We start from the raw sequence: 25,939 nt of genomic DNA, 5'->3' as shown, positions 1-25,939 counted from the left end.
TTGGGGAGACCCGCCGCAGACTGGGAGACCATTTCGCCGAACACCAGCGCTCAGTCCTCCAGCAGTGGCGGGATCTCCCTGTGGCCACACACTTCAATTCCACAGACCACTCCCACTCCGACATGTCTGTCCATGGCCTCCTCTACCGTCAAGATGAGGCCACACGCAGGTCGATGGAGCAATACCTTATCTCCCGCCTAGGTAGCCTCCTACCTGCCAGCATGAACATCCAACTCACAGACCTCTGTTGATACCCCTGCCCCCCACTTACCCCCATCCCTATCTATTATTTTAGTCTGGTTCTCTTTCTCTCTCTTTCCCCCCTCGCTATAATCTCCCCCTGGCACCTTCCTTTATTTCCCATAATTCTCCACCTTACCCCCCCCAGCCCATTTCCCTCCAGCCTATCATTTCCCAGCTCTCTACTTCATCCTCCCCCCACGTCTTATCCCCCCTCGACCATCCCATGTTCCTTCACTCTTGATGAAGGGTTTCGGCCCAAAACGTCGTCACTACCTCCACCCATAGATGCTGTCTGGCCTGAGTTCTGCCAGCATTTTGTGTTTTTACCAGGATGTTGCCTGGTTTAGAGAGTATACTTTACTTTACTTTATTGTCACCAAACAATTGATACTAGAGCGTACAATCATCACAGTGATATTTGTTTCTGTGCTTCGTGCTCCCTGAAGTACAAATCAAAGTAAATATAATAAAAATTTAAATTATAAATCATAATTAGAAAATAGAAAAGGGAAAGTGCGCTAGTGCAAGTCAGGTCAGGATATTTGGAAGGTACGGCCCAGATCCGGGTCAGGATCCGTTCAGCAGTCTTATCACAGTTGGAAGGAAGCTGTTCCCAAATCTGGCCGTACGCATCTTCATGCTCCTGAACCTTCTCCCGGAGGGAAGTGGGACAAAAAGTGTGTTGGCTGGGTGGGTCGTGTCCTTGATTATCCTGGCAGCACTGCTCCGACAGTGTGTGGTGTAAAGTGAGTCCAAGGATGGAAGATTGGTTTGTGTGATGCGCTGGGCTGTGTTCATGATCTTCTGCAGCTTCTTCCGGTCTTGGGCAGGACAACTTCCATACCAGGTTGTGATGCACCCTAGAAGAATGCTTTCTACGGTGCACCTATAAAAATTAGTGAGGGTTTTAGGGGACAGGCCAAAGTTCTTCAGCTTTCTCAGGAAGTAAAGGCACTGGTGGGCCTTCTTGGCAGTGGACTCTGCATGATTAGACCAAGTCAGGTCATTTGTGATATTCACCCCGAGGAACTTAAAGCTTTTGACCCGTTCCACTTGCACACCACCGATGTAGATGGGGTTGTGCTATCCGCTACTCCTTCTGAAGTCAACAACCAATTCCTTCATCTTGCTGACACTGAGGGATAGGTTATTGACTTTGCACCATGCCACCAGGTTTTTAATTTCCTCTCTGTATTCAGAATCATCATTACCCAAGATACGGTCTACAATTGTGGTGTCATCAGCAAACTTATATACTGAGTTCGATGGAAACTTGGCTACACAATCATGGGTGTACTGTGAGTACAGCAGGGGGCTGAGTACACAGCCTGGTGGGGCACCGGTGCTCAGAGTGATTGTAGAGGAGAGCTTGTCCCCTATTTTTACAGCCTAGGTCCTGTCTGTGAGGAAGTTGAAGATCCAGCTGCAGATCTGAGTGCTAAGACCCAGCTGGCTGAACCATTCCTCAAAGGCTGCATCCTGGTTAATCTCCTCTGCACCCTCTAAAGCTTCCACATCCTTCCTATATTGAGAATACCAGAACAGAACACAATATTCCCAGGGTCTAAACACGAGTTCCACAGAGCTGCAGCATTACCTCACAGCTTGTACTCTATCCTCTGACTAACGAAGGCTAAAATACTATATGCCTTCTTAATAATCTTATCAAATTGTGCAGAAAGTTTGAGGGTATATGGATATGGACCCCAAGTTCCCTCTGTTCCTCAACACTGCTTAGAATTTTGTCATTAACCCTGTATTCTGCCTTCAAATTTGACCTAAGTGAATCACTTCCCAATTTTCCAGACTAAATTGCATCTGCCACTTCTCAGCCCAGCTTTGCATCCTCTCAATGTCCCATTGTAACCTACAACAACCCTCTACACCATCCAGAACACCGCCAACCTTCATACCATCTGTAAACTTACCAACCCACTTCCTCATCCATGTCATTTACAAGAATCACAAGGAGTAGTTACAGATCTCTGTGACTGACTTCCACTCACCGATATCCTTGTGAATTTGCCCTGTACCCTCTCTTGCTTAATCACATTTTCCCTGAGGTGGGGTGACCAGAACTGCACACAATACTTTCAAGTGCAATCTCACCAACATCGTGCACACCTGTAACACAATATTTTAACTCTTGTACTCACAACCATTGAAGGCAAACATGCCATAGAGCTGGAGACACTGGAAATGTCAGATACTGGAAGCTGAAGGAATATGAAAGGAGGAACTCAGCAGGTTGAGCACCACTGACAGGAGGAAATAAATTGTTGATGTTTCGGGACCTACTTCACCATCTGTCTACCTGTGTTGCCACTTTCAGAGAGCTGTGTTCATGCACTCCTAGGTTTCTGGATAATTGGGACCTCCTCCAGGCCAGTTGGGACTTGTACAAAAGGGCTGGGTTGCACTTGAATCTAAGTGGGACCAATATTTCCGTGGGCAGATTTACTAGAGCTGTTTGGAGTGGTTTATGATGGGGGGATGGGAACCAGGATGATAGAGCTGAGGATGAGATGGCAGGTTTACAAGTAGATGATGGGTAAGGAATGTAAGGAAGGACAAGCCAATGATTAAGTACAAAGGCAGACAGAACGAACAGTTAAATTGTACCATAGAGGCAAAATTCAAAACCACAAAGAATGCAGGACTGAATGTGCTGTATTTAAATGCACATAGCATTCAGAATACGGTGGACAAACTCATGATGTTATTTGAGATTGGTCGGTATGACATTGTGGGCAACACTGAGTCGTGGCTGAAAGAAAGCCATAGTTGGGAGCTTAACATCCAAGGATATACTTTGTATCACAAGAACAGACAGGAAGACAGAGGCAGTGGCTCTGTTGGTAAGAGAAAGAATTGCAGTTTTTAGAAAGAGGAGACATAGGGTCAGAATGTCAAATCTTTGTGGGTGGAGTTAAGAAATTGCAAGGTTAAAAAGCTACAGTATTATGAGAATCATATATAGGCCTCCAAATAGTAGCCAAGATGTGGGGTTCAGATTGCAAAGGGAGCTGAAAAAGGCATATAAAAAGGGTAATGACACAATTGTCATGAGGGATTTCAATATCATAATCAGAATCAGGTTTATTATCACCGGCTTGTGATGCAAAATTTGTTAACTTAGCAGCAGCAGTTCAATGCAATACATAATCTAGCAGAGAATTAAAAAAAAATAATATTAAATAAAAATTTTAAAATAATAATAAATAAACAAGTAAATCAATTACATACGTTGAATAGATTTAAAATTTGTGGTGTATATTTAAAAAAAAGTGAGGTAGTGTCCAAAGCTTCAATGTCCATTTAGGAATTGGATGGCAGAGGGGAAGAAGCTGTTCCTGAATCGCTGAGTGTGTGCCTTCAGGATTCTGTACCTCCTACCTGATGGTGACAGTGAGAAAAGGGCATGTCTTGGGTGCTGGAGGTCCTTGATAATGGACACTGCCTTTCTGAGACACCACTCCTTGAAGATGTCCTGGGTACTTTGTAGGCTGGTACCCAAGATGGAGCCGACTAAATTTACAACCTTCTGCAGCTTCTTTTGGTCCTGTGCAGTAGCCGCACCACCACCCCCCCCCCACACCAGACAGTGATGCAGCCTGTCAGAATGCTCTCCATAGAACAACTGTAGAAGTTTATAGTGTATTTGTTGACATGCCAAATCTCTTTGAACTTCTAATAAAGTATAGCCGCTGTCTTGCCTTCTTTATAACTGCATTGATATGTTGGGACCAGGTTAAATCCTCAGAGATCTTGTCACTCAGGAACTTGAAGCTGCTCACTCTCCACTTCTGATCCCTCTATGAGGATGGGTATGTGTTCCTTCGTATTACCCTTTCTGAAGTCCACAATCAGCTGTTTCATCTTACTAATGTTGAGTGCCAGTTTGTTGCTGTGGCACCACTCCACTAGTTGGCATATCTTACTCCTGTCCGCCCTCTCGTCACCACCTGAGATTCTACCAACAATGGTTGTATCGTCAGCAAATTTATAGATGGTATTTGAGCTATGGCTAGCCACACAGTCACGGGCATATAGAAAGTAGAGCAGTGGACTAAGCACACACCCCTGATGTGCACCAGTATTGATCGTCGGGAAGGAGGAAATGTTATCACCAATCTGCACAGACTGTGGTCTCCCGGTTAGGAAGTCGAGGATCCAGTTGCAGAGGGAAGACCAGAGGCTCAGGTTCTGCAACTTCTCAATCAGGATTGTGGGAATGATGGTATTAATATACAAGGAGATTGGGAAAATCATGTTGGTGCCAGATTGCAAGAGAGGGAATTTGTTGAATGCCTACAAATGGCTTTTTAGAGCAGCTTGTACTGAGCCTATCTGAGGAAAAGCTATCTTAGATTGGGAGTTGTGCAATAACCCAGATCTTATTAGTGAGCTTAATGTCAAGGATCCCTTATGAGGCAGTGAACATAATATGACTGAATTCATACTGCAGTTTCAGAGGGAGAAGCATAACTCACATGTATCAGTATCACAAAGGTATAAAATGAATTACGGAGGCGTGAGAGAGGAGCTTGCCCAGGTGGATTGGAGGGGGATTCTGGCGGGGATGATGGCAGAGCAGAGTTGGCTGACATTTCTGGGAATAGTTCACAAGGTGCAGGATAGATATGTCCCACAGTGGAAGAAGTTCTCAAATGGTATGGGTAGACAACCAAGGGAAGTTAAGGACTGCATAAAAGCCAAGGAAAAGGCATATAAGGTAGCAAAAATGAGTGGGAAGTTGGATGATTGGGAAGCTTTTAAAATCCAACAAAAAACAACTAAAAAATCTATAAGAAGGGAGAAGATGAAATATGAGGGCAAATGCCAGAAGTTTTTTCAGTTCTTTAAAGAGTAAAAGGGAGATGAGAGTTGATATTGGACCACTGGAACATGATACTGGTGATAATGGGAGACAAAGAAATGGAAGATGAACTTAATGGGAGTTTGCATCTGTCTTCACTGTGGAAGACACTAGCAGTGTGCCAGGGGTCTGTGAGTGTCAGGGAGCAGGAGTGAGTACCATTGCTATTACAAAGGAAGAAGTGCTAGGCAAACTCAAAGGTGAATAAGTCACCTGGGCCAGATGGACTACATCCCAGAGTACTGACAGAGGTTGATGAAGAGATAACAGATGCATTGGTCATGATCTTTCAAGAATCACTTGATTCTGGCATGGTCCTGGCTACTGAAAGGTTGCAAATGTTACTCCGTTCTTTAATGAGGGAGCAATGCAAAAGGAAGGAATTTACAGGCCAGTTTGCTTAACCTCAGTGGTTGGGCAAGTGTTGGAGTTCATTATTAAGGATGAGGTTTCGAGGTACTTGGATACTAATGATAAAAATAAGTCAAAGTCAGCATGGTTTCTGTAAAGGGAAATCTTGCCTGACAAATCTGTTAGAGTTCTTCAAGGAAGTAACCATCAGGGTGGACAAAGGAGAGATGTCATTTACTTGGACTTTCAGAAGGCATTTGATAGGGTGCTACACGAGACTGCTTAACAAGATAAATCCTATGGATAGCAGAATGGCTGACAGTCAGGAGGCAGCGAGTGGGAATAAAAGAGGCCTTTTCTAGTTGGCTGCCAGTGACTAGTGGTGTTCCTCAAGAGTCAGTATTGACCACTACTTTTCACACTGTTTGTCAATAACTTGGATAATGGATTTGATGGCTTTGAGGGAAAGTTTGTGGATGATACGAAGATAGGTGGAGGGGTAGGTAATGCTGAGGAAGCAATGTGATTGCAGCAGGACTTAGACAAATTGGAAGAGTGGACAAAAAAGTGACAGATGGAATACAGTGTTGGGAAATGTATGATAATGTATTTGGTAAAAGGAACAATAGTGTAGGTTAATATCTAAATGGGGAGAAGTTTCAAACATCAGAGCTGTAGAGAGGGTCCTTGTACAAGAATCCCAGAAGGTTAATATACAGGTTTAGTCTGATAAAGAAGGTAAATGCAATGTTGAAATTTATTTCAAGGGGAATAGAATATAAAAGAAAGGAAATAACGCTGAGGCTTTATCAGCCTCTAGACAGGCCACATGGAGTATTGTCAACAGTTTTCAAGTCAAGTTAAGTTTATTGTCATTTTGACCATAGACTGCTGGTACAGTACACAGTAAAAACGAAACAGCGTTCCTCCAGGACTCTGGTGCTACATGAAATGACACAAAACTACACTAGACTATGTGAGACAGCACAAGGCTACACCAGACTACATAAAACAACATAAAAACTGCACTAGACTACAGACCTGCACAGGACCACATATAGTGCACAAAACAGTGCAGGGCAGTACAATAATTAATAAACAAGACAATAGAGGACAATTACAATATAATGATAAATGATGTAGATGTCAATCTAGCCTCTTGAGTATTGAGGAGTCTGATAGCTTGGGGGAAGAAACTGTTGCACAGTCTGGTCGTGAGAGTCTGAATGCTTCGGTACCTTTTGCCAGATGGCAGGAGGGAGAAGAGTTTATGTGAGGGGTGCGTGAGATCCTTTACAATGCTGTTAGCTTTGCGGATGCAGCGTGTGGTGTAAATGTCTGTAATAGTGGGAAGAGAGACCCCGATGATCTTCTCAGCTGACCTCACTATCCACTGCAGGGTCTTGCGATTCAAGACGGTGCAATTCCTGAACCAGGCAGTGATGCAGCTGCTCAGGATGCTCTCGATACATCCTCTGTAGAATATGATGAGGATGGGGGGTGGGAGATGGACTTTTCTCAGCCTTCGCAGAAAGTAGAGATGCTGCTGGGCTTCCTTGGCTATGGAGCTGGTGTTGAGGGACCAGGTGAGATTCTCCGCCAGGTGAACACCAAGAAATTTGGTGCTCTTAACGATCTCGGGAGCCATCGATGTTCAGCAGAGAGTGGTCACTCCATGTCCTCCTGAAGTCAACAACCATCTCTTTTGTTTTGTTCACATTCAGAGACAGGTTGTTGGCTCTGCACAGGTCCGTTAGCCTCTGCACCTCCTCTCTGTATGCTGACTCATCGTTTTTGTTGATGAGACCCACCATGCTCGTGTCATTGGTGATGATATGGTTCGAACTGTGTGTTGCAGCACAGTCATGGGTCAGCAGAGTGAACAGTAGTGGACTGAGCACACAACCCTGAGGGAACCCCCGTGCTCAGTGTGATGGTGTTGGAGATACTGCTCCTGATGCGGACTGACTGAGGTCTCCCAGTCAGGAAGTCTAGGATCCAGTTGCAGAGGGAGGTGTTCAGGCCCAGCAGTTTCAGCTTTCCAATCAGGTGCTGAGGAATGGTTGTGTTGAATACTGAACTGAAGTCTATGAACAATGCGTCTTTTTTGTTCAGGTGGGTGAGGGCCAGGTGGAGGGTGGTGGCGATGGCGTCATCTGTTGAGCGGTTGGGATAATACACGAACTGCAGAGGGTCCAGTGAGGGGGGCAGCAGGGTCTTGACGCGCCTCATGACTCACCTTAAATTCCTCCATATACCTGTTTAGCAGTTTCTTAAATTTCACTAGTGTATCTGCCTCCACCACGGACTCAGGCAGTGCATTCCACGCACCAACCACTCTCTGAGTGAGAAACCTTCCTCCAATATCCCCCTTGAATTTCCCTCCCCTTACCTTAGAGCCATGTCCTCTTGTACTGAGCAGTGGTGCCCTGGGGAAGAGGTGCTGGCTGTCCACTCTATCTATTCCTCTTAATATCTTGTACACCTCTATCATGTCTCCTCTCATCCTCCTTCTCTCCAAAGATTAAAGCCGTAGCTCCCTTAATCTTTGATCATAATGCATACTCTCTAAACCAGGCAACATCCTGGTAAATCTCCTCTGTACCCTTTCCGATGCTTCCACATCCTTCCTATAGTGAGGCAACCAGAAGTGGACACAGTACTCCAAGTGTGGCCTAACCAGAGTTTTATAGAGCTGCATCATTACCCCGCGACTCTTAAACTCTATCCCTCAACTTATGAAAATGATCACTCTGTAAGCTTTCTTAACTACTCTATCTACCTGTGAGGCAACTTTCAGGGATCTGTGGACATGTACCCCCAGATCCCTCTGCTCCTCCACACTCCCAAGTATCCTGCCATTCATAATTGATTGAAAACGGACGTGGGAGCACGGAGGAACATCGAGAAATTCCAGGAAGACCTTCTTCGTTGCTGCTGCTGCTGTGAGGTCCGGAACTCTGCTGGGAAGATCAGGCCCCCAGTCCTCAGGATCGCGTTGCCGATGGCCGTTGGCGGGGCTGTCTTAATACACTTGGTAGAGGATGGTGCTCGGAGAAGCTGTGCCCGAGGGGATGGTCGGAGGCTCGGAGGTTCGACGGACTCGGAGTCCGCCGTGGTCAGGTCGCTTTCAGTGTGTGCTGCATCTGCAAAGCTGGGTTCAATGCAGCTTTCATTGTCTGCTGCGTCTGCGAGGCTGTCGGGCAGCGCCGTGGAAGTCCATAGCGGGAGTATTCCCTTCTGCCGCTGGCGTGGGATGGCAAGTCTATCGGGACCCTGGGGACTTGTGGAAACTGTGTGGTGATTTCTTTTGAACTTACAGTCCTTTAACATCTTTGGACTATTTTTACTGTGTCCATGGCCTGTTTTTTTTTATCAATTACGCTATTGTTTGCACTGTTGTAACTATATGTTGTAATTATTTGGTTTTGTGCAGGTCTTGTAGCTTTAGTTTTTGGTCTTGTTTTTGTCTGGTGGGTTTGGAGCTCCTTTCTGGGGAATGCGCTAAGACGGTAGTGCAATATTAATATGCAGCAGCCTCTCCGGACTCTAGATTGGGGATTGCCAAACGTTATGTGGATTTTCTGGAGTAGTCTGTTTTGTCATATGCTTTTGTGATATCATTCTGGGGGAACGTTGGCTCATTTTTTAACTGCATTGCATTTGTGGTTTCTAAATGATAATAAACTGAATCTGAATTTACTTTGTACTCTGCCTTGAAGTTTGTCCTTCCAAAGTGTACCACCTCACACTTCTCTGGGTTGAACTTCATCTGCCACTTCTCAGCCCACTTCTGCATCCTATCAATATCTCTCTGCAATCTTCGACAATCCTCTACACTATCCACAACACCACCAACTTTTGTGTTGTCTGCAAATTTGCCAGCCTACCCTTCTACCCCCACATCCAGGTCATTAATAAAAATCACAAAATGTAGAGGTCCCAGAACCAATCCTTGTGGGACACCACTAGTCACAACCCTCCAATCTGAATGTACTCCCTCCATCATGATCCTCTGCCTTCTGCAGGCAAGCCAATTCTGAATCCACCTGGCCAAACTTCCCTGGATCCCATGCCTTCTGACTTTCTGAATAAGCCTACCGTGTGGAACCTTGTCAAATGCCTTACTAAAATCCACGTAGACCACATCCACTGCACTACCCTCATCTATATGCCTGGTCACCTCCTCAAAGAACTCTATCAGGCTTGTTAGACACGATCTGCCCTTCACAAAGCCATGTTGACTATCCCTGATCAGACCATGATTCTCTAAATGCCCATAGATCCTATCTCTAAGAATCTTTTCCAACAGCTTTCCCACCACAGACGTAAGGCTCACTTGTCTATAATTACCCAGACTATCTCTACTACCTTTTTTGAACAAGGGGACAACATTTGCCTCCCTCCAATCCTCCGGGACCATTCCTGTGGACAACGAGGACATAAAGATCCTAGCCAGAGGCTCAGCAATCTCTTCCTTTGCCTCATGGAGCAGCCTGGGGAATATTCCGTCATTTCCCAGGGACTTATCTGTCCTAATGTATTTTAACAACTTCCAACACCTCTTCTCCCTTAATATCAACATGCTCCAGAACATCAACCTCACTCATATTGTTCTCACCATTATCAAGTTCCCTCTCATTGGTGAATACCGAAGAGAAGTATTCATTGAGGACCTCACTCACTTTCACAGCCTCCAGGCATATCTTCCCACCTTTATCTCTAATCGGTCCTATCTTCACTCTGTCAACCTTTTGTTCTTCACATAAGTGAAGGATGAACTGTTCCTACAAACTATGGATTCACTTTCAAGAACTCATGTTCTAGATATTTATTGATTATTAACACTAATACATAATTAAAGAGGCATAAGTTACTGGTACAGTTATTGTGTACAGTTCTGGTCGCTGAATTATAGGAAAGGTGTCATCAATATAGAGAGAGTACAGAGAAGATTTACTAGAATGTTACCTGGGTTTCAACACCTAAGACAGAGAAAGGCTGAACAAGTTTGGTTTTATTCTTTGAACCGTAGAAGGTTGAGGGGGGACTTGATAGAGGTATTTAAAATTATGAGGGGGATTGGTAGAGTTGATGTGGATAGACTTTTTCCATTGAGAGTAGGGGATTTTCAAACAAGAGGACATGAGTTGTGAGTAAAGGGGCAAAAGTTTACGGGTAACATGAGGGGGAACTTCTTTACTCAGAGAGTGGTAGCTGTGTGGAATGAGCTTCCAGTAGAAGTAGTAGAGGCAGGTTTGATTTTGTCATTAAAAAAAAAATTGGATAGGTATATGGACAGGAAAGGAATGGAGGGTTATGGACTGAGTGCAGGTAGGTGGGACTAGGTGAGAGTAAGTGTTCAGCAAAGACCAGATGGGCTGAGATGGCCTGTTTCTGTGCTGTAATTGTTATATGGTTATATAGAAGACCTTGTCTAATCCAGCCAAGAGCATGATAGATACTGAGTCCAGCAAAGGAGGACAGAGAAGATAGTAAACCAAGTTAAAAAAAACTGGGAATTTAAACACAGATGACAAGAATTCCATTCAGTATACAGCAAGATGAGAGAGAGCTCCAATTAACTCAAGTCTTTTGGAGAATGAGGGTGAGAAACAAGGAAGTTCAACAGATACTGTCCATCACTCTTCGTGGTAGAAGATATGCAAATATTCCTTTTGTAGTGATGAAAGGGTCAGAGTTCAAAGGTCAAGGCCCATTTATTACCCAAGTGTGTATAGGTTACCTTCTACTACCTTGAGATTCATGTTCTTGCAGACATCTACAAAAAAGAAATACAATAGGATTTCTGGAAAACTATCCACAGATAACCAAAGTACAAAAGAAGCCAAACCATGCAACTGAATTAACAACACAAAGAACATCAGTTGCAAAGATTCCTTGTGCAGCTGTAGGTTGTGGAATAGTTCATTGTTGAGGTGAGTGGAGTCATCCACGCTGGGTCAGGTGCTTGATGGCTGTAGGGTAATAACTGTTCCTGAACCTGGTAGTGTGGGGCCTAAGGCTTCTGTACCTCCAGCCTGATGGTAGTAGTGAGAAGAGAGCATGAACTGGATGATGAGGGCCCTTGATAATGGATGCTTCTATCTTGTGGTTGTGCAGCTTGTAAATATGCCCAATGGTGGGGAGAGTTTCCTGGGTATTGGTGTTTCCGTACTAGACTGTGATACAACCGGTTAGTATACTCTCCCTTGCACATTTGTAGCAGTTCATCGAAGTTTTCAGTGACATGCCAAACCTAAACAAACTTCAAAGAAAGTAGAGATGCTGCCCTGCCTTCTCTGTGATGTCACTTACATGTTTGTCTCAGGACAGATCCTTTGATAACACCAAGAAAATTAAAGCTACTGATCCTCTCCAAATGTATTAAGTTACCAGGGCAACATGGCCTATTGAAGATGGCCCCTCCCACAATGTCACCCTCCCACAGTGTGACACTTCCTCGGTATCACCCTCACACAGTGTGAATCTCCCTCAGTACCACCCCTCACACAGTGTGACCCTCCCTCAGTACCACCCCTCCCACAGTGTGACCCTCCCTCAGTACCACCCCTCACACAGTGTGACTCTCCCTCAGTACCACCCCTCCCACACTGTGACCCTTCCTCAGTACCACCCCTCCCACAGTGTGACACTCCCTCAGTACCACCCTCCCACAGTGTGACCCTCCTTCAGTACCACCCCTCCCACAGTGTGACTCTCCCTCAGTACCACCCCTCCCACAGTGTGACCCTCCTTCAGTACCACCCCTCCCACAGTGTGACTCTCCCTCAGTACCACCCCTCCCACAGTGTGCCCCTCCCACAGTACCACCCCTCCCACAGTTTGACTCTCCCTCAGTACCACCCTTCACACAGTGTGACCCTCCCTTGGTACCACCCCTGTTTTTTACAAAACTATAAAAGTTTATTTACAACACCTATGCATAAGGTATAGACATTCAATATGTACAAGACAGTAAGTGTACTCAAATTAAAATATGGTAACTACCATCTATAAAGCAGTCAATACCCTGCGGGGCCCATTGGTCCCGAAAGTCCCCCAATGTACCCATTGCAGCCACGTGCGCCCTCCCCAAGGACAGCCAGGCACGAACGTACCCGCGGAAAAGGGGCAGGCAGTCGGCCTGGGCAGCACATCCACTTTCCACCACCCAGACCCGTCAATGGTCATCTTGGCCAGGCCCAGGAGCAAGCCCACCGGGAGATTCTCCCCACGACCTGACCCTTCTGTATCAGGTGCAGGTATATGAGGAACGTGGGACTAAAGTGCAGCCAGAACTTCGGCAGCAGCACCCTGAGAAACTCAGACAGGGGCTGAAACCTCTCACATTCCGTGTACGCGTGGCACACTGATGCCTCCCGGCCACAGAACGGACAGATGGACGGGGTGTCAGTGAACTTGCTCAGGAAACTGTTGTATGGTACCCAACTCTCAAACAGTGTGACCCTCCCTCAGTGCTGATTCTCTCACAGTGCAACACTTACTTTTTCTCACAGAAGGTGTGTCAGTCTGGACTTTCACCTTTGCCCTGTGCCTGGGCGGCCCTTCCAGTTGCTGTGTGAGCCCTGGCTGGGTGGGGACCTGTTTTGTTTTCTCCCTCCCTCCTCTCAATTCGGATGTTCTGCCGACACCATACGCAGAGCTGAGCCAGCAGTGTGTGTGAGAACAGCACCTTCCCTCCCTCTGCATTGTTCCTGATTCGATAAGCATAGTGGCCTCCAGGTATTTTCTTTTGGTCTCCCTGGTGACGAGCAAGAGATCTGTTCCAGGTGAGCCACTCACCTCGGGCCGCTGCCGGTACAGGCTGGGTGACAGTTCTCTCTCTCTCCCTCTCTCTCACTGCTGCCGGACTCCCCCTTCGCCTCAGTCCCTGTCCTGGATGAGACCAGCAGTGACTTCCTGCCCTGCTAAATGAGAGTCTTCGAAAAATGGGCCAGTTCCACGAAGAGAACAGACGGCACCAACCAGGAGGGGAAGATATCCGAGGCTCCACAGGTGAGGAAAATTACCATTTTCTGGAAAAACTTGCTTTAAACAGTAAATAAGTAACACTGAGTTGTAAAGTCCTTGAAGGTGAGTCTGTAAGTTGTAGAATCAGTTGAGCATTGACACTGTAGGACATAGGAGCAGAATTAAGCCATTTGGCCCATTGAGTCTGCTCCACCATTCCATCACAGCTGATTTACTAACCCTCTCAGCTGAGTGAAGTTCAGGAGCCTGGCGAACAAGAATGGGATTGGGTGTTAACACCAGGGCTATGACTGCAGAATGTGCTAGTACCATGTGCTGTGCCAGGGTCTGGGTGCTGGGCCAGGGTCTGACTGGGTTCTGGGAGAAGGACTGGATGCTGGGAATTATTGGGTGTTTGGACAGGGTCTGACTGAGTGCTGGGACAGGGGTCTTGGTGCTGGGACAGGGACTGACTGAGTGCCAGGACAGGTTCTGGGTGCTGGGAATGACTGGGTGTTGGAACAGGGTCTGGGTGCTGGGAATGACTGGGTGTTGGAACAGGGTCTGGGTGCTGGGAATGACTGGGTGTTGGAACAGGGTCTGGGTGCTGGGACAGGGACTGACTGAGTGCCAGGACAGGTTCTGGGTGCTGGGAATGACTGGGTGTTGGAACAGGGTCTGGGTGCTGGGAATGACTGGGTGTTGGAACAGGGTCTGGGTGCTGGGAATGACTGGGTGTTGGAACAGGGTCTGGGTGCTGGGAATGACTGGGTGTTGGAACAGGGTCTGGGTGCTGGGAATGACTGGGTGTTGGAACAGGGTCTGGGTGCTGGGAATGACTGGGTGTTGGAACAGGGTCTGGGTACTGGGATAGGGACTGGGTGCTGGGACTGGATGCTGATCCTGTGCTGGGTCTGGAGGGGCCTACACTGAATCTTGTCTGTGGGATGATTTCCCTCGGCTACAGCCCCTGTCAACCTGAGAGTTGGACATCACTGACATAACTGCAGTAGGTGCTGAAAATCCTCAAAATGAAGGCAGCCCCTGGGGAGGACTGATAATTTGCCACAAAGATCTTTGACCATTGATATCGGATTCCCGGTCCCTACTGTTCTGCCTTTGTGAAACATAAGTACAGTAGAGGCTTCCTCTCGGAGGCATGGCAGGAGGAATGGCTTTTGTCATTTTTCCCGGGACACAGGTGAAAACTGTTCGGGAACTGCTGTGACTTCCAAGAGCAGTCAGGAGCCTGAGCAGCTGTCAGGCAAATGTTCTAAACCAGACAGAAAGCTGGCCAACTCTCGGGGAAACAGATGAGGCAAGGAAGGGTAGAGATGAAATTTGTGCTTTGAACTAAAATTTGGAATATAACAATATGTTGTATTTAAATGTCACAGTTCTCTGTAGAGTACAGAATCTGATAGTTTATCACTGGCACAATGTATGTAACAAAATTTGATGTTTTGTGGCAGCAGTGCAGTATAGGTCATATAAGTTACTATAGGTTGTCATAAAATATATTTAAAAATAAATAGGTAAGTAGAGCAAAGAAGAGAGCAAGCTGGTGAGGTAGTGTTCATGGGTTCATTGTCCATTCAGAAATCTGATGGCGGAGGGGAAGGAGCTGTCCCTGAAAGGTTAAGTGTGTGCTTTGATTATAGCAATGAGAAGAGGCCTTGTCCTGGATGGTGAGGGTCCTTACTGACAGATGACAGCTTTTTGAGGCATCACCTTTTGAAGATGTCCTCATGGTGGAGAGGCTCGTGCCCATGATAGAGCTGGCTGAGTTTACAACTTTCTGCAGCCTTTTCTCATCCTGTGCAGTGACGCCAACGACCCACCCCCCGCCCCCAATACCAGACGGTGATGCTCTGCGATCAGAACGCTTTCACAACATACAGTGTGTCAGTGATAACAAACTTGATTCTAAATGATCGTACTGATCCCTCAGCTGGATGGCTACCAATGGCTGCTGGTACTAAGGGTGGGGTCAGAGGAAGTGGTTAGAAAACTTGACTCGATTCTTATTGGTGGCCTAGACAGACGTCAATGTAATTGTGCGGGTAAACCAGTTAAACCAGTGGTTGGTTCCTGTTTGTGTGCCTGTGGGTGGACCTGACATCAACTGCAAGACCTGTACAAGCCCACCTGTTGTGACAAGTACCAACAGGCTGAACACAATATGACATCGGCAGATGTATCATGCTCAGATTTGTTCTAAGTCCTTGGAACGGTTGTTCATTCAGTGGAACATTGAGCCTCTCTGTCTCTATGGGGTCTGTGCTAAATTTTCAAGAATGCTCCAATCAGTCTCTCTTCCATCAGCTCTTTCACACCTGCTTGCAAATATTTCCTGCTCAATGACTTCTCCAACCAGCTTTTGCCAGGTAAAGGATTCCGATCACAGCAGAGATAGAAGAACACATTCCGCCCTGTAAAAACACCAGGGCATCTCAGTTCCCCACCCCCACTCCACCAACACTGACTGGATACAGTCAATCTTACAGGTAAAGAAGACAAAGATTCCTAAAACTGTATTCCAGAGAACTTTATCAGAATCAGGTTTATTGTCAGCAACGAAAGGCAAGAACTCCTGGTGTCAACCACTTCAATACGACTTTCCATTCCCATTCTGACATAAAGTTCTGGTGCTTTTCTGGCATATACGACCAATAAACTCTTCTCAGGCTTCTAGACAGCTACAGGTACCTGGTACCCTGCACCCAGCTGGGAGCCCGAGATGAGTTTATTCACCATTCTGATATGCCAGAATTAGAAACTAGAGAAAATCTGCAGATGATGGAGATCCAAGCAATGCACACAAAGTACTGGGGGAACTCAGCATCTATGGAAAAAAGTAAACAGTTGATGTTTCAGGCCGAAACCTTTCATCAGGACTGGAGGGAAAAGATGAGAAGCCAGACCAAGAAGGTGGGGGAGGGGAGAAATAAGCACAAGGTAGTAGGTGATAGGTGAAACCGGGAGAGAGGGAGGGATGAAGTAAAGAACTGGGAACGCCCTCCAATCCAGGCAGCATCCTTGTAACTCTCCTCTGCACTCTCTCTATAGTATCCACATCCTTCCTATAGTGAGGTGACCAGAACTGAACACAGTACTCCAAGTGGGGTCTGACCAAGGTCCTATATAGCTTTAACATTACCTCTCATCTCTTAAACTCAATCCCATGGTTGATGAAGGCCACGCCATATGTCTTCTTAACAACACAGTCAATCTGTGCAGCAGGTTTGAGTGTCCGATGGACATGGACTCCAAGATCTCTCAGATCCTCCACACTGCCAAGAGTCTACCATTAATATTATATTCTGTCTTCAAAGTGGACCTTCCAAAATGAACCACTTCACACTTATCTGGGTTGAAGTCCATCTGCCACTTCTCAGCCCAGTTCTGCATCCTATCGATGTCCCGCTGTAACCTCTGACAGCCCTCCACTCTATCCACAACACCCCAACCTTTGTGTCATCAGCAAACGTACTAACCCACCCTTCTCCTCCTTCATCCAGGTCATTTATAAAAATCACAAAGAGAAGGGGTCCCAGAACAGATCCCTGAGGCACACCACTGGTCACTGACTTCCATGCAGAATACAAACCATCTACAACCACCCTTTGCTTTCTGTGGGCAAGCCAATTCTGGATCCACAAAGCAAGGTCTCCTTGGATCCCATGCCTCCTTACTTTTTGAAGGAGTCTTGCATGGAGAACAATGGAGAATGTGTGGAGCAGGTTAAGACCTACAAGTATCTGGGAGTGCAGTTAGACGAGAAGCTAGACTGGACTGCCAACACAGATGCCCTGTGCAGGAAAGCACAGAGTCGTCTGTACTTCCTCAGAAGGCTGGTGTCATTCAATGTTTGTAGTGAGATGCTGAAGATGTTTTATCGGTCAGTTGTGGAGAGCACCCTCTTCTTTGTGGTGGCGTGCTGGGGAGGCAGCATTAAGAAGAGGGACGCCTCACGTCTTAATAAGCTGGTAAGGAAGGTGGGCTCTGTCGTGGGCACAGAACTGGAGAGTATGACGTCGGTGGCAGAACGGAGGGCGCTGAGTAGGCTACGGTCAATCATGGAAAACCCTGAACATCCTCTGCACAGCACCATCCAGAGACAGAGAAGCAGCTTCAGCGGCAGGTTGCTGTCAATGCAATGCTCCTCAGACAGGATGAAGAGATCATTACTCCCCAACGCCATTCGGCTCTACAATTCAACCACCAGGGGCAAGACATGTTAAAGTGCCGGGGTTAGGACTGAGCTTAAGTTACCACTCAATGCACTTTAGTAAACTATTTAAGAACTTTTTAAAAGCTATTTATTAATGCTTTTTGGGAGGGTGATTTTAGATGCATATCATATTTATACTGAGTTAAATACTGTATGTAATTGGTTTTGTTACAATAAGTGTATGGGACACTGGAAAAATGTTGAATTTCCCCTTGGGGATGAATAAAGTATCTATCTATCTATCTATCTATCTATCAACCCACCCTTGACAAAGCCATGCTGACTATCCCTAATTATGTCTCTCCAAATGTTCATAGATCCTGTTTCTCAGGATCTTACCCAACAACTTGCCCATCACTGAAGTAAGACCCACAGGTCTATAATTTCCTGGGTTATCTCTACTCCCTTTCTTGAACAAGGGAACAACATTTGCAACCCTCCAATCCTCCAATACTTCTCCCATTCCTATTGATGATGCAAAGATGATTGCCAGAGGCTCAGCAATCTCCTTCTTTGCTTTCTACAGTAGCCTGGGGTATGTCTCATCTGGTCCTAGTGACTTATCTAACTTAATGTTTTTCAAAAGCTCCAGCAACATCCTCTTTCTTGATGTCTATCTGCTCAAGTGTTTCAGTCCACTGTAAGTCAAACCCACAATTGCCAAGATCTTTTTCCCTGGTGAATACTGAAGCAAAGTATTCATTAAGTACCTCCGCTATCTCCTCCAACTTCATGCACTTGTCTCCACCATTCTTACATGGCACATCCTCTTTGCTTTTTACATACTTATAGAATATAGGGGTTTGGGGGTTGGGGTGGGGTTTTCCTTAATCCTGCTCACCAAGGCTTTCTCATGGCACCTTGTGGCTCGCTTAATTCCATTCTTAAGCTCCTAGCAACCTTGTTATTTTCTAGATCTCTAACAGTACCTAGTGGCTTGAACTTTTTGTAAGCTTTTCTTTTCCTCTTAACTGGATTTTCTACATCCTTTGTACACCATGGTTCTTTTACCCTACCACCCTTCCCCTGTCTCAATGGAACGTACCTATGCAGAACGCCACGCAAATATCCCCTGAACATTTGACACATTTCTGCCGTGCATTTCCCTGAAAGCATCTACTCCCAATTTATGTTCCCAAATTCCTGCCTAATAGCATCATATTTTCCCCCACCCCAATTAAATGTTTTCCCAAATTGTCTGCTCCTACCCTTCTCCAGCACTATGGTGAAGGAGATAAGAGTTGTGATCACTACTTCCAAAATGCTCTCCCACCGAGAGATCTGACACTTGACCAGGTTCATTTCCAAAACCAGATCAAGCACAACCTCTCCTCAAGTTGTCTTATCTACCTATTGCATCAGTAAACCTTCCTGGACACACCTAACAAACTCCACCCTATCTAAACCCCTTGTGCTATTGAGATGCCAATCAATATTATGAAAGTTAAAATCTCCCATCACAGCGACCCTATTATTATTGCACTGGTAGAGACAGAGAGATTGAAAAAGGGGAGGGAAATGTCAGAAATAGGTCATGTAAATTTGAAGGTAGGGCGAAATTTGGAGGTAAAGTTGAAGAAGTTGATGAGCTCAGCCTGGGTGCAGGAAGCAGCACCAATGCAGTTGTTAATATAGTGTAGAAGTTGGGGAGTGATTACAGTGTAGGCAGCATTAGATCAGGTTTGTAATCACTGACAAAAGGTCAGATCTTCTGGTAGTCACCAACTTATAATTTATTTCCCATTCCCATTCTGACATATCAGAATCTGAATCAGGTTCATTATCACTGAAATATTTCATGACATTTATTTTTTTGTGGCAGTAGTATTAGTGACAAGAATCACTGTTTTTTGAACACAAATGCACAGCTGACACTAGTTAGAAACTGTTCAGCAAGTCTCCTGTCCCAATTAACCAGCATAGTGTCCCAAATAAACAAAAGAAATCCGGGCTATCTTAATTATTTGATTTTGTCCCAAATAAGCGGCTTCTCCAATTAGCCAGAATCTACTGTATAAATAAAGTTCAAAAGTACAAATATGTCACCATATACAACCATGAGATTCATTTTCTTGTGAGCATACTCAATAAATCTATAGAATATTACCCAAAACATAATCAGTGAAAGACTGCCTGACTAGGGTGTTCAACCAGATTGCAGAAGACAACAAGATGTGCAAATACAAAAGAAGAAACAATAATAATAAATAAGTAAGCAATAAATATCGAGAACATAAGATGCAGGGTCCTTGAAAGTTGAGTCCATTGGTTGTGGGAACATTCAGTGATGGGGCAAATGAAGCTGAGGGGAGTCATGCCCTTTGGGTCAAGAGGCTAATGGTTGAGGGGTAGTAACTCTTTCTGAACCTGATGCGGTGGGTTCTGTGGCACTTCTACCTTCTTCCTGTGAGAAGAGAGCATAACACAGCCTCAGAATTGCGGGGCATCATTCTAGAATAGAGATGAAGATGAATTTTTTTAGCTAGAGAGCAATGAATCTGTGGAATTCTTTGCCACAGGCGGCTGTGGAGACCAAGTCTTTATATATACGTAAGGCATAGGTTGATAGATTCTTGATTGGTCAGGGCATGAAGGGATACAGGGAGAAGACAGAAAAATGGGTCTGAGAGGAAAATTGGATCAGCTATGATGAAATGGCGGAGCAGACTCAATGGGCCAAATGGCCTAATACTGCTCCTGTATCTTATGGTCTTATGGTCCTGTGTGGTGGGGACCCTGATGATGAATGCTGCTTTCCTGTGACAGCACTCCATGTAGATGTGCTCTCTGGGGAGGAGGGCTTTACCCATGATGGGTTGGGACATATCCACTACACTTTGTAGGGTTTTCCATTCAAGGCCTAAAATATGAAGTAGATAAGAAATAATCATTAAATTAGTGATAAATAAGTAGTGTATAAAGAGAATGAAATCCCTGCAAGCAACGGAGATCCTACACTTGGCTCTCCTCCTCCATTCAGGGCTTCAGACAGTCTTTCTGGGTGAGGCTACACCGGACCTAAAAATCTGCAAAATTGTATCTGGTGCTCCCAGACCCAATGGAAACTAGGTGAATGGTTTGTCAAGCACCTCTGTTCCATCTGCTAAAAGTGGAATTTCCTGGTAGCTAAACATTTAAATTCCTATTCCCATTCCTGTTCCAACATATCGGTCTAGGGCTTCCTCTTTTGCCATGATGAGGTCACTGTCAGGGTGAAGGAGCAACACCTCACATTCCAACCTGATGGCATGAACATCGATTTCTCCTTACGGTAAATTATTTCCCCTTCCCTCTTCTTCTATTCCCTTCTTTGGCCTGTTACCTCTTCTCACCTGCCTGTCACCTCCCCTTTGTGCCTCCTTCTTCCCTTTCTCCCATGGTCCACACTGCTCTCCTTCTTCTCCAGCCATTTACCTTTCTCACCTCCCTGGCTTCACCTATCACCTTCTAGCTATCCTTCTTCCTCGCCCCCCCCCACCTTTTTATTCTGTTTTCCCTTTTACTTTGCAGTTCTGAAGAAGGGTCTTGGCACTCCTCCTTAGACGCTGCCTGACCTGCTGAGTTCCTCCATTTTGTGTGTGTTTCTCTGGATTTCCAGCATCTACAGAATCTCTTTTGTTTTATGAAGACAGTGAGGTAGTGTTCATAAGTTCATCGCCCAGTCACAAATCTGATGGCAAAAGGGAAGAAACCGTTCCTAAAACAGTAGGTCTTTGGCATGGGTTATACATTTTCTGATTGTTATTGCTGCAGTTTGCAGTCTGTAATTTCCTTTTCAGAAATATACTTTCGAAATGTCTGAACACATTTCCTGAAATCTCCTGAAAGATTTGGTGAACTTGACTGTCAGGAATGCAAGTACTGTACCTTGAAGGTTGGCCATTGCTGAAAGAAAGGGTGCCAGGGTGGATTGCAAATGTCGTAAAATTTGCTCCAAATTACCTCTCTATAGCATATTGCTGCCTAAAGTACAGTCACTGGAGGGCAAGACAGAGGATCAAATGGCAAGAGGGAAATGAGGGCTTGCTATGTTCTGTGTTTCACAGAGAGATTGATCTTTCCAGACACACCTGATACGGCAATCCAGCCCAGCAGGTTCTTAATCGAACTACAGAACATTCGGGGAAGGCAAGATGTGTGGGACTATGCTTCATAATAAACTCTTCATGGAGTCAGATGTAATGCCCACTATTCTGCTCTGTGATCCTGACGGCAGTTGACGGACCGCTAAAGGCTGATGTCAACCAGGCAGGACATACTGAGTGCCATGATTACCAAACAAGAAACCGTCTGCCCTAAAGTCTTCCCAGTTACCACCAGCACACCCACTGCAGCACTAGAGGATCAGTGAAAGCACCTAATCACTACTGTGTTACCATCAGGAATGTTTACCATACCATAACTAGACCAGGTTTTGAGAAACCTGATCATCTGGCTGCCTTTCTCCTTCCTGCATATAGGCAGACACTAAAGAGCAAGCCTCCAGAGGTACAGATAACAGATGGTTGTGTGAGGCAGAGGAGTGGTCTCCCAAGTCTCCAACATCTGGCATGAAGAACACATAATGTCCATTTACTACACTAGGAATTATAAGAGAGACAAAAGGGAACCTTAACAGAAAATTACCCAGAGCCGACTCCTCTTTTGTGCCGAAGCCTCCTTTGGGCCTAAGTCTGACACTCCTACTCTCACCATTTACCTACTCACAACAATGGCCGTCCTGACATTACTGCCTTGCTTGTCCCTTCTGTACTTTCATTTATTTTGCTGTGCTCTGCTCCCACCACTGATTGGGCCTCCAAAATGTCCGAATGCTTGCGAAGCTCTCCTTTTAAACAATGCTGCTGACCTGTGCGAAATCTCATTGTTGTGTTGTCCACCGAATATCATGGCTGGATCATGGGAAAGCATTTCATGGTTGTGATGGACTTTATAAAGACTCTTGTGGATGATTATGCCCCCACAAAATCATTCAGAGTTTTCCCCAGACAGAAACCCTGGATGTACCATGAGATACGCATTCTGCTGAGGGCAGATCAGAGGCATTCTGGTCTGGTGACCAAGTTAGATACAAGAGGTCTAGGTACCATCTCTGAAAAGCCATTTTACAGGCGAAATGGCGACTCAGGACCAAACATGAATCTCTGAAGGATGCTCAACTGCTCTGGCAGGACTTGAATGCTATCACCTGCCACAAAGTGAAACCAAACGACATAGGTACAGTAATGTTTCACTCCCAGAGGGGATCAATGCCCTTTACGTTCACTTTGACTGGCAGAACATGGAAGCAACTTCACAAACTCCCACAGCCCTTGACAACCTTGTGATTTCAGTCTCTGAGGCCGATATGAGAGCATCCTTCAGGAGGGTGAAGCCAAGGAAATCACCTGGCCCAGACAGGGTACTTGGCTGAGTTCTGAAGACCTGTGCTACTCAACTGGCCGGCATGTTTAATGACATACTCAGCCTCTCACTTCAGCAATTTCAGATACCCACCTGCTTCAAGCAGGCTTCAGTCATACGATGCCCAAAAAGAATGAGGTAACTTGCCTCAATGTCTGTTCCCCAGGGGCACTTACTTCAATTGAGATGAAATTCTTTGAGATGCTGGTCATGAAGCTTATCAATTCCTGCCTCAGGAGAGACTTTGGCTCTACTCAAATTTGCCAACCATCACAACAGGCCAACATTTGATAGGCTCTTCACTCAGCCCTAGAACTTCTGCACAGTGAAGATGCAAAAGTCCGGATGCTTTTCATTGACTACAGCTCAGCATTCAACACTAGCATCCCCTCAAAACTAAACAGTAAGTTCAAGATCTTGTCCTTGATACTTCCTGTGCAACGGAATCCTCAATTTCCTCATTTGCAGACCCAAGTCAGTTCAAATTGGCAACAATATCTCCTCCATAATCTCCATCAGCACAGGAGCACCACAAGGCTGTGTGCTTCGCCCCGCCCCCTGCTCCACTCACTTTAAACTTTTGACTGTGTGGTGAAGGACAGCTCCACTGCCACATTTAAACTTGCTGATGACTCCAGTGATGCTGGCTGAATCAAAGATGGTGATGATGCAGCATATAAGAGAGAGATTGAAAATCTGGTTGAATAACAACAGCCTCTTTCTCTACATCGGCAAAACGAAAGATCTGATTATTGACTACAGGAGGGATAAAACAGATTTCCATGAGCCAGTCCTCATCAGGGGATCAGAGGTGGAGAGGGTCAGTAATTTTAAAAACTGTCCTGGGAATAGTACGTAACTGCTGTTACAAAGAAAGCACAACAACACCTCTACTGTCTTAGAAGTTTGTGCAGATTTGGCATGTCATTTAAAACTCTGATCAGCTTCTGGAGATGCACATTGAAAAGTACCTTGACTGGCTGCAGCATGGTGTGGTATGAAAACACCAATGCCAAAGAAAGCAAAAGCCTACAAAAAGTGGTGGATATAGTCCAGTCCATCACAAGGAAAGTCTTCCTCACCATGGGACACATCTACAAGGGGCACTGCCACTTAAGGTATTATCCGTCATCAAGGACCTTCTAGGAGATGCTTTTTTCTCGCTGCTGCTGTTGGGCAGGAGGTACAGGATAATTAGGTCCCACACCACCAGTTTCAGAAACAGTTATTGCCCTTCAAGCAATCAGGCTCCTGAACCAGTGTGGATAATTTCGCTTAGCTCAACACTGAGCTGATTCCACAACCGAGGGAGGCACTTTCAAGAAAAGTGCCCTCATGCCCTCAGTATCCATCTAGTTATTTATCTACTTGTTTGTTTACTTGTTCATTTATTTATCTAAAATTTGCATAATTGTCTTCCTTTGCACATAGATAGGCTGTTTCCACAATTCACTACCCTCCAACTAAAGAAATTCCTCCTCATCTCTGGGTGTCCCTCTATTCTGAGGCTGTGGCCTCTGGTCCTAGACTCATTCTCCCCACTATAGGAAACATCCTCTGCACATCCACTCTAACAAGGCCTTTCAATATTCGATAAGTTTCAATGAGATCCCCCTCATTCTTCTGAATTCCAGAGAGTACAGGCCCAGAGCCATCAAATGCTGCTCATACCTTAACCCTTTCATTCCTGGAATCATTCTCATGAGCCTCCTCTGGACCCTCTCCAATGCCAGCACATCTTTTCAGAATCAGAATAAGAATCAGAATCCGGTTTATTATCAGCAGCATGTGTTGTGAAATTTGGTAACTTAGCAGCAGCAATTCAATGCGGTACATGGTAATATAGAAAGAAAATAAATAAATAAGTAACAGTAAGTATATATACGTATATTAAATAGATTAAACATAGAGCAAAAATAGAAATAATATATATTAAAAAAAGTGAGGTAGTGTTCATGAGTTCAATGTCCATTCAGAAATCGGATGGCAGAGGGGAAGAAGCTGTTCCTGAATCATTGAGTGTGTGCCTTCAGGCTTCTGTACCTCCTCCCAGATGGTATCAATGAGAAGAGGGCATGACCTGGGTGATGGGGGTCCTTAATAATGGATATCATCTTTCTGAGGCACTGCTCCTTGAAGATGTCTTGGATACTACGGAGGCTGGTACCCAAGATGGAGCTGATTAATTTGACAATTTTCTGTAGCTTCTTTCCCATACTTTCTGTAGCCTCTCCCATACCAGAGTGTGATGCAGCCTGTCAGAATGCTCTCCATGGTACATTTTCCAGTGTTTCAGGTGACAAACTAGATCTCTTCAAACTCCTAATGAAATATAGTCACTGTTCTGTTGAAACTGCTCACTCTCTCCACTTCTGATCCCTCTATGAGGATTGGTATGTGTTCCTTCGTATTACCCTTTCTGAAGTCCACAATCAGCTCTTTCATCTTACTGACGTTGAGTGCAAGGTTGTTGCTGCGACACCACACTGGTTGGTATATCTCACTCCTGTACGCCCTCGTCTCCATCTGAGATTCTGTCAACAATGCTTGTGCCATCAGCAAATTTATAAATGGTACTTGAACTATGCCCAGCCATGCAGTCATGAGTATAGAGAGAGTAGAACAGTGGGCTAAGCACACACCCTGAGGTGCATCAGTATGTATAGTCAGCGAGGAGGAGATGTTATCACCAATCTGCACAGCCTGTCTTCCGGTTAGGAAGTTGATCCAGTTGCAGAGGGAGGTATGGAGGCCCAGGTTCTGTAACTTATTGACCAAGACTGTGGGAATGATAGTGCTAAACGCTGAGCTGTGGTCAACATACAACATCCTAATGCAGGTGTTTGTATTGTCCA

General features: G+C 45.4%; 1 protein-coding gene across 1 annotated transcript in view; it reads left to right on the top strand.

Moving 5' to 3' along the window:
* Window positions 1-12,982: 12,982 nt before the first annotated feature.
* slc6a7 (solute carrier family 6 member 7) overlaps window positions 12,983-25,939 on the top strand; it is a 179,132-nt gene continuing 166,175 nt past the window's right edge. Inside the window, exon 1 of the mRNA XM_059963537.1 lies at window positions 12,983-13,492. Coding sequence (XP_059819520.1) covers window positions 13,409-13,492 — 84 coding nt within the window. The 5' untranslated portion in view covers window positions 12,983-13,408. The remainder of the gene's footprint in view (window positions 13,493-25,939) is intronic.

Source organism: Hypanus sabinus, chromosome 3, assembly GCF_030144855.1.
Source record: "Hypanus sabinus isolate sHypSab1 chromosome 3, sHypSab1.hap1, whole genome shotgun sequence".
NCBI lineage: Eukaryota > Metazoa > Chordata > Chondrichthyes > Myliobatiformes > Dasyatidae > Hypanus > Hypanus sabinus.
The sequence above is the reverse complement of the archived record's forward strand: the minus strand, read 5'-3'. Positions and strand labels throughout refer to the sequence as shown.